At 44.2% G+C, this 16079-nt stretch overlaps 1 protein-coding gene across 2 annotated transcripts; it reads left to right on the top strand.

The window, feature by feature from the left end:
• The first annotated feature begins 611 nt into the window (after positions 1-611).
• Positions 612-15725, top strand: LOC139549087 (nesprin-2-like). Of its 2 annotated transcripts, none has more exons than XM_071359205.1 (12): positions 612-870; positions 7924-8234; positions 8454-8604; positions 8812-8994; positions 9242-9379; positions 9634-9828; positions 10359-10578; positions 10770-10870; positions 11486-11752; positions 13051-13194; positions 13481-13539; positions 14018-15725. In XM_071359205.1, exons 2-12 carry the CDS (start codon positions 7957-7959, stop codon positions 14250-14252), a joined length of 1971 nt encoding a protein of 656 aa, XP_071215306.1. In that variant the 5' UTR covers positions 612-870; positions 7924-7956; the 3' UTR covers positions 14253-15725. The 2 variants fall into 2 exon arrangements, with proteins under 2 accessions (XP_071215306.1, XP_071215307.1); XM_071359206.1 differs by having other exon boundaries at positions 733-870; positions 10431-10578; positions 14018-15426.
• Positions 15726-16079: the final 354 nt, after the last annotated feature.

Genomic DNA, 16079 nt, shown 5'->3' with positions numbered 1-16079 from the left:
TTATGACACAAATACAATTACAATGCACCCTGAATCTGTAAAGATCCCATCTTCTTTCACTGTCCCCTAAAGCCACAGGGTCTACTCTAAACCATGGGGTTTATGAGTCACATCTTTATATTAGTCAATCCACTATTTCTGGAGGCCTGATATTCTCTGTGTTCAAGACAACTGGGGTGAAAATGATAGTATACTCATATGAGTATAAGATGACTGCAGTTTAGAATGAACATCTTATGCAATTCACTTCAACCTCTTTTTATGCCATCCTTATGTAACTAGCCTACAACATGCCTTCATTTGAATAATAACATATAGGGGGTAGATGAGCCATGCACACAGCCTGTATAATACATATAAACATTTGCATTTATTTCAAATGATCCAGACATCTCATAGATGTTTTTTATTACAGTCTCGAAATAACTTTTGATGAAGATATTATAGTTTTTTATTAAAATAATTAAAATAATATTCAATTTAATTGTCCACTACATTTTTAAGTTATTTAAGAACGGATTTTTATTTGAGAATTGTCAGTACGTGACATATTTAGTTAGACGGAAGTTTAATGCAGGTGAGTACTGTATGCGTTTGAGGGGTGTGGTTTCAAACTACCTGTGACAGGTCAAGTTACCGGGTACATTCTAAACAACGGCGTGCTCTTCCGATAGTGATTACGTTTAACCAGAGAAAGCAGATAAACCTCACAAATGACATCCTATAGTTGATGATTTAAACGTGCACATATTCCCTCCGAATTTCGAGTAGGTGTTTATCATATTTAGGCATCGAGCGAAATGGGGCTTCCAAGTCTCAAGACCTCCCAGCTGCATGAATCCTGCCTGTGAATCCAGACGAAGCAGAATCGTAAGTTACCTGTTTGTTTCCCTGTCTCAATGCTATTGATGATTTTGACGTCAACATAGTTTAAACTTTCGAGTAGGCCTATTGAAATATAGAAGTACATGTTATTTCATTCAAGTTTTGTTTGTCGAGAGACGACAAAGTGGGTCATTAACAAAACATTCAACATTTCGTCAATGTTATTACTATATCCAAGAACATGGGTGGTGTTTATCTCCGGAAGTACCAAGTTGTAGGCCTAAAGTGCAATTTCCACGTAAATTGTTTTCAACAGGAACCGGTTACTGTATGTCTGGCAGCTGTGTTATACAGTATGCATGACTCATTGTTACAGGTGGATTCCCTGTCATGCCTTGAGGTTATCTCTTTAAGGATGTGGCATCAATAATCTTACGGTTAGACCTATAACTCCTAGTGGAACCAAATGCTCCTCAGCCATCTAAGTTTCACAAAAAAATGGTTTTCTTTTCACAAGGTAGAAAGCACTTTTACACAACAAAATGCACTTCACTTTTGACGGCCGATGTCTAAAAACCTTGTAATGCCAATGAATGAACCAAGTTTGTATAGGCCTAATGGGAATGACAGTGCATCTTCACAGCCCTTTGACAGTCATTTTTTCATCAGTGACCAGTAATTAGATAAAATGATTCTGCTCTTTTGAGCAGTGCTTGACCAGAAGAACTTGGTGTCAGCTAATTAACTACTGAATCAGTCAGCAACATCCCTTGGACAAGTGCCAGGCCTTGGATCAGAAGGCTGACAACAGGCTGTGAAACACAACTCATGAGTTTGAGCAGCCATGAATCAGGATATCTTGGATAACTATCTAATTTACTATCCCTGACCAGAGATAAAGGGTGTACGGACAATAATCCGAATGAGAATCGCAGGCCTTTCTCATGTCGGTATTGATATGATACCCTCTCATCATTCAAGATTACAAATCGTAGTCACACAATGCCCCCTCTTCAGGGGCTCAGGCCCTCGAGATTAGCATCTGGCAGTAGAGTATCTGCCCACTATGAAGAGCTGAGAGGGAAAATAGACAGGAAAAGGATTTCTGAACTGGATTAACAGTCAGATTTATTTACCTGATGGTCTCCTCTAAGCAACATTTATTGTATAACAGGAACTTTTCAATGTTGTGATTATTTTTGATTCCATCCGGACATCCGTTTTGATTAAGTCTGTCTATCTGTCCATCTATGCCCCGCTTGCAAACTTCCATCGCGGGCCTCTAAATTGTTTCCCAAAAGGTTGTTTGTGTGTTTGTTGGCTTTCATTTCAGTCAATTTCCGTTGTATTCATTAGCTTGCTCTCTTAGTTATTTAGCCAAACACATTTAATTCGGGTCATTTCCCCTGATAACATGGAATTGTAGAACACAAGGAACATTGTAAGCCACTGAGTCTAATTGAGTGAGTGCTCCAACCCTCTAAGAATTGAGTTCCATTCCCATGTCCTATATATACTGCATTGTGTGTGGATGCATGATGCTCACCCTAACGAGAGGTGCGGTCACTAATGGAGGAATGTGTTCTGCATTTGGACAAAGATGATCCCCACAAAGCCATTGTACTCTACAGTGCTGGGCTCTCTTTGTGATTGTTTTTTTTCTCTCTCTCTCTTAGCAATTGTATAGCCACGATATCCAGAGCACCAGTTTCCCATGCCTGATCAAGCACTACATTTTAGATACACCCCTTATTAAAAGAGATTTTATCTGACACCAAGGATAATCTGTGTAACCTAAAGTGTACTTGGCCACACAATCTCTGCCTGTTCCCAGCCCAGCCTCTTGTTCCTTTTGTGTTCACATAATTTCTCTGTTTTCTGTCCTTGTTGTCTTGTACTCATCACCTACTTTAGGCCTGTATACACTATACAGACACTTGAAATCTACAGACTGAGGTATTGCTGTTGGAAACATCTAGTCCGATTTCACCAACGTAGCATTGTATTCCAAACACACCTTTTTAGTTAATATTAGTAAGAAATGCTTGGTAATTCTAGCAGCCTATGAAATATGAGAGCTTTTGTAGTGTATTTGATGTTTACCCATGTTTTTATTAGAGTGCAGTAGTGGTACAAAGTAATATTTGTCTTTCAGTCACTGAGGGCATTGTCCCAGGGACTTGCGGCACACATCTTGCCAGAGTGTTGTCTCGATACTACAGTACACAACTCACTCACTCTATCATGATTTCTCCTATCTGTCCCTCTCGGTCTTTCAATCTGTTTCTCTTCTCTCTCACTTCTGCTTCGCCCTCCATTTTGTCTCCGCCATTTCTTTCTCTGTCTCCCTGAATTTAGGCACAGCCTAGTTAATGGTGAAAGAAAGTTTCCATCCAGGGTCACCAGATCCCTCCCGGCCCGGACCTGCTCCGTTTCTCCCCCACAACTGACCGTGTTCTGATCTTGGATCAGTTCAGGGTGACTGATGGGGGAGATTCTCTCCCTGGCTGCCTCTATCTCTGTGCAGATAGTGGGATAGATCAGGTGTCCCAGGCCTGTCTTTCGCACTCCATCCGGACAGCAGAAAGGCACATTTGTTCACTTTGAGTCTTTTGTGCTCCCGAGACAATGGCCACAGTCTCTGGTCCATGGGGGGTGAGGGGAGAGAGTTTGAGGGGGATGGGTAGGGAGCAGCAGAAGACGTGAAGCCACGCTCCATTTTTCTCTCCTCCTCGCTGGCTGTCCCGCCAACCTGTCACTGGAAACACAGATGTCCCCCACGGCTGCTGCTCCTGACTCTGCCCGCGTTGTGGCACAGAAAGGAGTGGGCGGGCACGCTGCAAAACATAGACGGGCACTGTGGACGTGTCAATAGGCACGCTAAATGTTGGGATGAGAAAAGATGTAGGTGTTTTGTAAAGATGTCATTATTTCAGCTATGGTGACATGCACGGTTGTCACTTTTCACAATTAGTTATGTTTCCCATGGCTCTGTGTGCTTGCTATTTGTTTAATTTTGCGTACTGTGCCTGGTCCCTTTGATTGGATTGCATTTGCCCTCAGAGTTGTCGAAATACTGAACTAGTTGGCATGGCCTAAAAAATGCTGAAGTTTAGGTTTGTTGAGCAAGACTACCTACGTGGTCACTGGAGGTGCTGTAGAGCCCATCTAATACTATCCAGGCAGATAAATGTGATTCATGCAGCGGTGTGGTACCTCGGTCTGTTCCTGAGCCTCTGCTCCAGGCATTGGACCAGCATACCAATAGCTGTTATTTTTTTTCACCATTAGAAGAGGAGAGGAGCTGCCTGCCCACACCCAGACAAAGAATGACTTGTCCCAGCTGGCTATAAATGTTTAGTGTCCACCGCAAATCAGACGGCTAAAGGGATGCAATTGCCAATTGTTGTCCCCGGACACTGTCCCATTAGACGCAGGCCTGGGCAACTCCAGTCCTCAGGGGGTCTGATTGGTGTCACACTTTTGCCCCAGCTAACACACCTGACTCCAATAATCAACTAATCATGATCTTCAGTTAAAAATGCAATTAGTTAAAATCAGGTGTGTTTGCAAGGGATGGAGGAAAAGTGACATCAATCAGGCATGCGAGGACTGTAATTGCCCAGGCCTGCTAGAGCATGTAGCCAGGAGTACGTGAGCTGAAGGTTGAGTCAATGTTAGGCAAATGACTGTTAATACGTTCTGTCAAGGACTGAATAGCAGACTGACTCATAGGTTAACAATCCTCTTTTCCCTGGTAATGTTCCCGCTCCCAGCCTGTCCGTCAGGTGATCCAGGATGCTACCGGTGTCAGCTGACGAAGCATCCACCAAGGCAAGGAAATGTCAACTGGCCAATCACACTTTAATGGCTGTGTTGACGATGTCATTATTTTTCGTTTGTCTCGTACAGCAGCAAGGCTCGTCTGGGCCAAAATTGGCTGATGACGTCAGCAGCTCACCTTTTGTCTGAGCCGGAGAGTTTTTGTTTTTTCTTCCATAGCAGACAAGCAGTTTCACTGTTTGGGTTCATTCAGCTCCGTCTCACTTATTCAAATGCGGGTATTGTTATGGAAAACTACCAAGATGCACCTGCTTTGCTCCACCCCTACCCCGACAGCAAAATGACGCATGCACATTGTGGGCGTAAGCTGGCATTAGTTTACTTGTCATATCCCTATTCATGTATTCATGAGCAAATAGTTGCTCTAATCTGTGCTGAAATGGTGACTTGATATCCAGTCTCTTGGGACTGCACTATACTATATACACTGCTGGCCTTTGCCATACTCTAAAGAGCAAGGTTTAACAGAGTAAATGTACTGTCATTGAGAAGTAGCCTATTGGGACAGTATCATCACCTGCAGTCAGTGAAGCCCCCTGTCCTTTGTGCTGTCTAGAGGGGGACTGACACCGACCCAACCCTCTCTCTCTCTCCGTCCCAGTCTGCAGAAATTACATGAGTGCCCTTTCGAAGCTGTGACATCTGCAGGTTCCATTATTGGGTGAGCTCCCCTAACAGTAATAAAACTGCTTTCGATTTTCAACTCCACCGCATCGAGGTCCAATCCAATGACTCCGTGCCCTCTTGTGATGGAGCAGTCAGCCACACACACTTATGAATGTTGAGATCTGACTGACGCTGCGCTCTCATGAGTGAAAAGGAAGTTTCATGTTATTCATATTTAACTAATGGCTGGCTAGCAGCCATTTTGAAATCCCTGCTTTCTCTTCTATCTGAATATGAAGAGGAGAAGATGGCTGTTGATAAATCTGTGTCTTGTTGGTATTGTTATTCCCTGTCTCATTAGTCTAAGGGCAGAGGTCAATCTCAGGCCGGTCGGTGCTGCAGCAGTCAGTCTGCTGTGCTGGATTATCAAGTGTGACATTAGCCCAGAGGGGTTCGTTGACTTGCAGATGATTAACAATAGGCCCCCAGTAGCAGAGTAGCCGACCTTCCATGGCGCATTCAGCAGGTAAGGGACCGGGGGAAATCTATTTGGCATTTTCTTCTGCCAGGGCCAGAGTGGTGCCCTCATAACTCTTCTGGGCACAAGTGTGAAGTGATTTATCGGCCTCCAAGGCTGAGGGAATTCTTTAAAAGCCTACAGGCTACTTCCACTGTCTGGATTTGTATTTAACTCTACATTAAAAAAATATAACTGCCATAGAAAAGAACACTCCTGTGTTAACTTGTTGTGAAGTTTTGAGTCTCCAGGGCATCTCAATTAAGTTGTTTACGGGACTTTTGATTGACAACACTAGTAATGTGAGCAGATTGGGTTGGCATAATGCCATGGTAATAACCATGTGAACCTTGTGCCCCCTGTTTGCTGTCTATGTGAGATAAGCACTAATTACATTGGGGTGATAAAATCATACCCTTTTTTTGATGTGATCCTTAACTGTATCACACATGATGATGGCAGTTATCAGACTCCACTGACAGCCCGGCCTCACATCTGCCCTGCATAAAGTTTATCTTGGCAGTCGCTGTGACCTATGGACTTGAGTTTAGTCATTAGAGCTGTGGGCATGTCACTCTCAGAGATTGGCTGAAATGGAAAGTATCTCACGGCTTTGTGCCACACAAATGAACCAACCGAGAACTACATAAGCAGTTTGCCAAGAGTTCCAATTTGATTGTGAAATCTGTGCGTTGACTAAAGAACTTCTGCAATCCTGAATGTTCCTCAGGCGGGATATGAAAGGAATATTAAGTATAGATAGTTGGGTCGATGGTCTCTCACAGGTGGGATTGTAGATTGCCAGTGATGTGTATTGGAAACATCCTCCACACTGTTCTACTTACCCAGGAAGGAGCTGTCATTCCTTTTCACATATCGACATGCCTTCCGTCCTGAAGCATGGCAACATGGAATTACTTTTTAATGAATGACAATGAGAAGACTGCATCAAAAAGAATCCTCGGGAGCTAATGAATGGAACATCTCTCTCTCTAAATCAGTGCTATTCAAAAAAAAAAAATTACCAGGGACTTAAATCTGGAAATTTACATTTTCACATCGACAAATAACCTTCAATTCATTACATCAAAATGAAAAGAAACCAATAAATACAAATATTATCTTTCTCAAAAACATTTGTATATTGTCCTATACAAAATGTACTCTTAAGTCTTTGTTTAGCTTTTGGCGACCCCACTGAAGTTTCCCCCCCCCCCCCCCCCCCCCTGACCCTACTAGGGGTCAACACCCCAAAATTGAATGCCACTGATCTAAATGGTATTTAGATAAACTGATCTTTTTGCTGATCTTATCAGTTTATCAAAGATCTGAACGCATCAGAAACCTGTACCCACTCTGAAACGTTATCTGACAGGCTGCTGCCCAGTGTGCTGTCCAGTCACTGAATAAAAGCGAGAGAAAGGAGGAAAGAGAAACTATACTGTATAGATGACAGACAAACAACCAGGATTAAACAGACGGGATCAGACAAGTGCATGTTTCAGACGAGTTTAATTACACACCCTCATCTTTTGTTGTAGGATTTTTCTAAAGGCAGGCAGTAATGGATAATGTCAATATCGATGGGACCAAAAGACTACTCTACTGTTATAATTTCCTATTCAACAGTCCGTAATGTGAAAATCTGTTTTCAGCTCCTAACCCCCTTTAGAATGGTCTGAAGTGTGGAACTGTTGAGTCATAATTCATAAGAGGGATTGCTACTGCAAAACGATTAGATGGCCCAGAAAATAACCGCTTGGCCATTCGGGTAGTTGCCTCACTCTGGGAGAGGCATTCAGCTACTCGCCATCTGTGCTGTCTCTCTCAATTCCTGGGCAGTCATTCAGAACTCTATTTGTAATGACTTATATGAATAACCCATCAGGGTGAACTCAGGTACTCACCCAACACTGAGTGTACTCAAAGACACCCCCCCTTTTATGATCGTTTTTTCAAAGATGGCACCTTTACTGAGTGCATTGAAAGCATGTAGGTTCCATCTGATAACGTACTATAGACATTACGTTACTGTGAAAAATGCACTCAACGCAATTTATTTGGAAGTATGTGTTAATTGTCACCTCATTTCGGAGTGTTGTAATGCAGTGACACTTTCGCACGCCAAACAGGTGGAGCCACCCAGGTGACAGGTGGAGCCCAAGATGCCTGTGGGGGTGCCACTCCCAGCCGGTAGTCATGGATACTATTGTCCCTGCACCACAAGTAGTGACATAATGTCGGAAGAGGATGAATGTCGAGCCGCTACCAAGTCTGTGAACAGCCCCTTGGGATTGGACCTGATCTTAGAACACACTGAGCCCCTACTTTCCGAATACCACTTCCAGCCTCTACAAGAGATCAATGAGGAGCCCCAAGACTGTCTGCCACTGGGAACCTGCTTGATCCAAGATGGAAGCCCATCTCTGGATGGATGTGTCCAGTAAGTGTTTCCCAACTCAACACATTTGTCTTCTCTTCTAACCCCATTGGGGTTTTCTCAAGTGTATTTGCCGATTGAAGGATTAAGACCTAATTAATGTGGACAGTTAATTAATGGATAGTAGATTATATTGATCAACTGCAGTGAACCATACTACCCTAATTAATGTGCTTTTACATTTACCAGTCTGGCCTTTGTTTGTTTATGTATCTCGCAAAGGTTGGAAAGAAAATGGGTGCTATGGCATGAGTTCATGAAGGAGTACTCCTCTCTCAGCGATTGGCTCCGATTGGCTGAGAAGGCTGCCGACTCCCCCAGATCTGCCCATGTGCTCTTTGTCACTGCCAAGGAGGAGCTCGAGAAGTTTGAGGTAGGAGACCAGATCAGACCATCTAATGGCCATCTACAGCCCCATGTTGGTGTTTATGTCCTCAGTCGTTGCGTAGAGACACTGTCATTGTTATTACAGATTTAATAGAGATGTTATTACAGAACTGTTTCGTTCACCTGTATAATAGAACAAGTATCTCTCTACTGTTCGATCTAAACCCCCAGTTGTTGTGCTCTCCCCTCCCAGAGCCTGAGGACCCAGGCTGGGGCTCGGCTGGTGCAGCTGGACAGTCTGACCCTTAGGAACAGGACCCTGACCAGGCTCTTTGATGGGGCCATGTGGTCACGCCTGCTGGGCATGGCCAGGGACTGTGGTCAGCGCTGGGACCGCCTACATGGGACCATTGAGAGTGTTTGCCGCAGACTCAAGGTAAGACGTGCAAGATACGCCTTCCTCCATCACACAGATGTCTAAGGCAGGGGGACGTTTTCTTTTTTGAGCTACATCTGATTCCTCCCAAATGTATTCAGATGCCAGCATTGCTCGGAGGACTAGACTATTATTCTGTATCTATATCGCTATACCTCCACTTCTCTTGGCCTACAATGTTTTATTTCTCCTCCCCTCGCTTCACGTGCTCTCTTTCCTACCCCGTCTCCTCCGGCCCCTCCCCTAGCACCGTGTGTCCCAGCGGGAGGAGTTTGAGGGCCAGAGGGAAGAGATGGCTGTGTGGCTTGCTGACATGGACCTTAGGCTGACTGAGGTGGAACACTTCTCTGGAAGGGACACCTGTGACAAGATGCGGGAGCTGCAGGTAAAGGACATGGCCTAGGACTGTACTGGACAGGACTGACCAGCCAAGTAATCTGACCACGCAATCAGTGGTCCTCACTTTTGCCTAACATAATTTTGCACCTGCTTTACCTGGTCATTAATCTGTAATTCCCATTAACTGTCTCTGACTTGCCTGATATGCTTCTACCTGATTCCAGTACCCATTCTTACGGCCCTTCCCCTAGTAAATGTCTCCTCCCTGATTGGCTGTGCTGTGTGTGTGTTTGGCCTCAGAGCTTCCAGGAGGCGGTGGGGGAGACTGCGGGGAGTCTGAACGGTCTCCTGGAGCGGGGCGAGGCGCTGATCCAGAAGAGCGAGCCAGAGGACGCCCAAGACATCGAGGCGGGGCTGCAGGAGCTGCTGCTCTACTGTGCCCACGTATTTGAGGGAGTGGGTCGTCTGCACACACGCCTACTCAGCATGAGACTGGTAGGCTCCGCTAAACCTGTATCTTTAAGTGCACCAGCCACTCTAAGGCCCTGCTTTTCTGCACGATTTCTTCTCTTCTAAGCTTCTGTCCACTGTTCTGAAAGGCCTATATGGGTTAAAGGAAGCTAGTGAAGGAAGGAGAGGGGATTTGGGGTTGTGGAATATGCCTATGTTCTCTTTTGGCTCTGATCAGCTGTTCCAGGCCAAACTGAGAACAACTCTGCCATTAGTGTGTTTTATAGCATCCTGTAGTAGTTCTCTTCCATTTATACGTCCTCCTTTCCTCCCTCTCCCTATCTTTCCTCCCTATCTTTCCTCCCTATCTTTCCTCCCTATCTTTCCTCCCTATCTTTCCTCCCTATCTTTCCTCCCTATCTTTCCTCCCTATCTTTCCTCCCTATCTTTCCTCCCTACCTTTCCTCCCTACCTTTCCTCCCTACCTTTCCTCCCCCTCCCTACCTTTCCTCCCCCTCCCTATCTTTCCTCCCTCTCCCTATCTTTCCTCCCTCTCCCTATCTTTCCCATGTCAGGTGTTTGAGGATGACTGTGTACTGACTCAAGCCTCTGACTCCGGCTGTCCGTCTGATGTCCTGTTGGAGCAGGATGGTGTTTTTGAGAAGAGCAGCGCCCCAGACCAGCAGAACCCCCCCAACCTGGACCACATGGTGCTGGAGTGGGACCCCTCCGTCGACATCGGGGGCCCAGTCTCCCAATCCGACGCCGACTTGTCATATTTCAGTGCCAACACAGGTAGGAGATTTAAATAATTGACTAAGGATTAAAGAAAGGTTAATGACACCGATGGAATAATCCACTTGTTCTATCCTCCTCCATTGGGGTGCCATGAGAAAATGTTTAAATGATTAACGCTGTCATTGTTTTCGATATGTGTCGGTGAGGCTTGGCACCAGATTTGAGGTGTGCTTGTTTCATTCAAACAGATCGAGAAAAGCCACTGGCCAGAGATGGTGTAAAGAGGCAGAGTTACCTCAGCTCCATAGGCTCTCAGTCTGATATAAATTACAGAGCAGCAGAGGAAATGGTGAGTAGACCGAGCTCCTCCTACTGATCTGTATTCTGGCTCTTCGCTCGACCACTGTTCCCTTAGGCTCAGAGGCACACGCAGGTCAACATGTTTCTGCAATATTATCAGGAATGTAAACTTGTGTTCAACCGGCAAAGGAATTTGAATAATGCATTGGACAGTGTATACTGAAGTATGTGTGAAACACATGATCCATTGAAATGATGACACACAATGTTGTTCTTCACTTCGATTAACAAGGAGTTATTGTGTGTGTGTGTGTGTGTGTGCAAGAGGGGTGTGTGTGTGTGTGTGTGAGGAAAAAACTATCTTAGCTCTTTTTTTTAGTTAAGCCTAAAGCCAGTACCTCCATTATCATCGGTGTCAGTACAGAGAAGTTTTGTTTTGCTGGTGTGACTAATAATACTGATTGTGTTGAACTCCAAACCAAACCCATTGGATTTAATAGTGGAAGATGCAGAAATGTAGGACTGATTTTAGCCAGAAATATAAAGACTTCAAAGACTCCTCCAGGGTTTTTGCATATTAAAACCAAAACTCTCAATGAAATGTATTAGTTCATTTCAGGTAAAATGTACACAATCTATCCTCACTTGTGGCTGGTGTTTTCAGAGGCCGGAGAGGAGTTTTGAGTATGCAGGCCCAGTGGTGTTCTCACCTCCCACGATCCAGAGTGTCAGAGATGGCAAACCTCTACTCTCTGGCCACTGGACGACCTCCATGCCCGACGGACCCTCCCAGGAGCCTGTGAACTTTGACCCTGATCGCATCAGCGCCTGGCTGGGACAGACGCACGGACACACCGTCCCCTCTATAGCCCCCTCGGTCCAACAGCACAGAGCCTGCTCCAAGGTTGTCCAGACCGACAGTACTTCGAAGGTACACCTTAAACCCAGTAAAACTCCTCTGCCTTTTAAGACTGATCCAGTGTCCCCCCTGAACCATAATATATCCTCCAAATTAGAATGAATCATAGTCTCAGTTAAATGGTGAAAACACTGTCTTAGACAGAAACCCTCTGATCCTTTGAGGAAATTCAACTTGGCCCACACCCAAAAAAGAACAGCCGGCGCAGTCTGAAACGAGTAAAGTTGGAGGAATGAGATGCTAGCAACAGTACCTTTCATTGAGCAGCATACTGCATCCCATGAGCATCCTCTAGCTTTCTGGAATGGCAAAGAAATGTGCCCTGGAGCCTCCACAAGACTCCTGACCTTCCACACTGATTAGGTTCTGCTTGTGGTCCAGAGAGGAGTGTGTACTGTACAGTGAGACATGCACACAAATGTGTTTGGTTATATGCAGACCTGTTTGTTAGAAAAGGCTCACTTTTACTGCGAGAAGCTCTAGGAATCGACTTTCCCATGCATTATTTGCAAAAATGCATGGAGAATTTAACGCTGGTGAAATCACGAAAAGTAAATATTCATAGAATCATGTGAATCGACAACTCAGTGTTGTGTTATTGCATGCAGCTTTAAATTCATTGCCCTCTATTTTGGGTGTGTCACATCGCCTACAAAGTGTCTATTTTATACCTCGTCTTTCTCGTAAACAAATCAATGAGATGGTGATTTATAAATGCATCGGTGTAGCAGAGGCTACGTTTTTTTAAGTGTCACCAAAACAGAAACAGCCCAGGAATATTTTCCCTTCTGTTTTTTGGGAGAGGTGGCTTTTTTCTTTCTAATTAAGCTGTCTGAAGCCCAGCCTGATTAAAGCATTCTGTTTGTCAGAGGGGAACACGTCCGTAAGAAAGTGAATCGCTGTGCTGATGGAAAGCCTGATTTCACTGCAAAGCCTCAAACCTTGCGGAGGAACCATTTCCATTTCAAAGGGGCTCCTTTAATGTCTCTGCGCTCGAGGCTTAATTGGCTGCTTTACAGGGACGGCGGAGAGCTCTGGCGTTAACTGGCTTTTTAATGTCTGTCGTAATTGCAGGCGAGCGCATAAAGACCAGACACACCATAGGCAGCGAGCGTTAGTCAAAACCCAGTGAGGGGATAGAGAAAGAGCGGCGGACAAGGGGGTGAGGGTGTGTGTGTGTGGCAACCTTATTGGACCGCATCTACAAGTCTCTTTTGATTTACAATTGGCCTTTGTTGCATAGAAACACTGTCATGTAGAATGGGTCTAGCCTGTGCCATAACCCAAACTGATTTGTGTATGTGTGACAGTGTGCTGGTTGCTCTGAGGGAAGCCACAGTCTCAGGTACATCCCTGTTCAGACACCCCCCCAGGAGCTGTGTTTGACCCCCTACACCTTACAGTCATGTGACCTCCAGCTCAAGTCTGATAGGATGGCTCAATTAAACCCACAGGTAACAGTATCACATTATTTATTATTGCCGTAACTGTTAATGGCAGCTTGTAAGATCAAGTTAATTCATCTGTTGTCTTCATAATGTACTGAAGATGACAGGTTGTATGCAGATCACACTAGAAGTAAAAAAATATATATATAATAATATCTTTGCCAGCTGCCTTGTAAAAGGTTGTATAGCTAGGGCTACAGTGCAGAGACCAAAATGAATGCATCCCCTGTCGGATTAGCTGTGTATGTGTGTACACAATCCCTCTCTCTGTTGATTCCTCTTTCTCTGCCAGTCTCCAGAGGAAGAGCCACACTGCAATGCCTCATGGGAGGTGGTCCATAGTGAGCAACGGTGAGTAAAGTCTTATTCACGTGGAAACTATGGCTGCCTTTAAACAGGCAGACCAATTCTAATCTTTTGCCCAATTATTTATATTTTGACCAATCAGATCTTTTGCAAATAAATTGGGCAAAAGATCAGAATTAGTCGGCTGCGTTTACATATGCATATATGTTTTAATATTCAATGCTTTGGTTCAATTTATATTACTGTACTATCATAGTTTTTACTTATAAGCGTATTTGAGTGTATCTATATATAATAACTTACATAACGACAACACTGCAAATACCTGTCGTGACATTTCACATTTGATATTCCAATCAATACCAATTAGACAGTGATAGCAAATCTTACTCCTCCATGTGATTTATTGACATTAAAAACAGCACACACTCCCAGTCCCCAAGGTCAATAACAACTCCTGACTTAAACAATGCTGAGACTTAGAATTACAATCACGCTCCTTCTATCCATGCTCCTCCTGTAGGCCAGATGAGTGCCCTAACAGACAAACCAAGTTCCGCATGTGGCCCCTGGGGGCCGTGTGGGTACTAAAGACTCTGAGGAGCCCAGTGTTCCTGATCGTCCTGCTGGCTGTGTTCTTAGCCCTGCTGGTCTGGCCCACAACACTCCTCATGGACCCAGAGTGCCACCGCTCCAACTCCCTGGCCCGCTCCTTCCAACTGGCCCTGAGCTACGTCGATGGGCCCCCGCCAACCTGAGGGACAAAAGTGTCACAGATGGGGCACAACACACCTCTGGTGAGCCTGGAACACACCTGATTCAGGGGTCGGACAGTTCCAGAATGCCTTTGCATTTCAGAGCCTTGCGTAATGCATTAACAAGGAGGCCATATGAGAACAGCGAGAAATTAAGAACTGTTGGGCCCAATCAAAATGTGGGCTTGGTATTTATCTGAATCCCTCCACCAAACTGCTGGCAGAAGTGGCCCATGACTTAATGGGCCTGATTTGTAACGATCTCTAATGGCATTCATAATGTGTCTTACTATGCCAGGGTAGCACTTTTGTTGATTGGTCTGTCATGATGGTTTTGTAACTTATTTATGTGGGTGATTTAGAATCTATATGGAAGACTTAATAACGGCAAATGCTTTGAACATTTCTCTTTGGGCATTTAATGAGACAAAGTACAAATTTATCTGCATATCAATATTTATTATGTCAAACCTAAAGAGAGCTTTCGATTTATCCGGTTCTATCTGCATTTTTGTCAAAATGTAGTTATTGACATAGCCTTGACCTGTTCAATGTTCTCTACCTATATAGTACTTTAAATACCCCAATTTATGTTAAGTTCAAAAGAGTGCAAGTTAACATTGCTGACGCCATTCAAACCAATGCAGGTTCGGAACTTTAAATCCAATTATCTCAGAATGTATTTTTGGAAATAGATTGTTATAGTCCCAAGCTCTCGATTTCTCATGGGATTTCTGCAAATGAATGATACTGAATGCCCGAGTTTGGATTTACTAGGGAGACGTGTGGAAATACCCCATGTGTAAGTAATTTGTAGGTCAATGGGATAGGTGACCTGGCTAATGCACTTACAGCAGGATAAATTAGCAGTCATTTTGTACTGCTGCATGTGTGCGATCTTGTTTGCATGTGTGAGGGTTGTTAGTATATACTCAATAAATGTATTTTACATCTGCTGCGATGCCAAAGGGGTCCAGCTGGAAAACAATCAGCCAAAAGCCAATGCATCTGAGGCCAGTGAAGACAGTGTAAGCCTCTAAACATAATGTATGTGTTATGTAATGGTTTATGGTCAGTGCCTCTATTTTGACACATGGGGATGCAATCCTGGATCTCATCTATACAACGTCACAAATGTAATGTCAAAGTCTGAGAAGTGAATAAAAAAAAAAAAAAATATGTAAAATACATTTCTACTCCATAATATTATGAGGTACATGCACCTCATCTGAAAATGTTGAAATATGTCTGCCTTGTTTGTCGGGGAGTGATTGCACAGAGTTTTGATTCTTGTCCGTCCAGTGTGTATCAGCTTGGAAATGTTGCGAAATGTAACAAGTCAGATGCCTCAGCTTCTGGCATTAATGGAGGATTTTTAATCTTCTGCTTTATACAGTAGAGAGGATGTCTGTTTTTTTATGTGGAGTTCCAGATCTGTACATGCATCATGAAATAAAGGAACAGTGTGAGAACAGAGGGGTGTAGATCTTCTCTGGAATGTGTGTGGAATGGTATGTCGTGTGATTCTGATTTCGCGATGGCTTGCAAGTATCTGGGCTAGTGGGTTAACTGAAAGGGGGTTTTGTACTGGCGCATGCAACAACAAAAAAACGCACCCAAGAATGTTTCAAATTCAATTAGTACGCAAATAAGTTAATGTTGGAAGAATTTGCGGATGGCCTTTCAACACCATGGCTTGCCAGTGGAAGTGGATTCTGATGCATAGGGTCAGAGATTCAGGGTTGTATGGCTAAAGAGGAGACCATAGTCTGATAGGCCTTGACTAACAGGGCCACTCAGTTCACCCATGCTAATAAGGCGCATTGCAGT

Source organism: Salvelinus alpinus, chromosome 22 (genome assembly GCF_045679555.1).
Source record: "Salvelinus alpinus chromosome 22, SLU_Salpinus.1, whole genome shotgun sequence".
Classification (NCBI taxonomy): Eukaryota; Metazoa; Chordata; class Actinopteri; order Salmoniformes; family Salmonidae; genus Salvelinus; species Salvelinus alpinus.
The sequence above is the reverse complement of the archived record's forward strand: the minus strand, read 5'-3'. Positions and strand labels throughout refer to the sequence as shown.

Bases quoted from the DNA above. Each gene is read 5' to 3' on its own strand.
- LOC139549087 (XM_071359205.1), top strand. From the start codon at position 7,957: ATGCCTGTGGGGGTGCCACTCCCAGCCGGTAGTCATGGATACTATTGT. The intron at 8,995-9,241 runs GTAAGACGTGCA...CCCCTCCCCTAG, and splicing joins GTGTTTGCCGCAGACTCAAG to CACCGTGTGTCCCAGCGGGA. The intron at 13,540-14,017 runs GTGAGTAAAGTC...CTCCTCCTGTAG, and splicing joins GTGGTCCATAGTGAGCAACG to GCCAGATGAGTGCCCTAACA.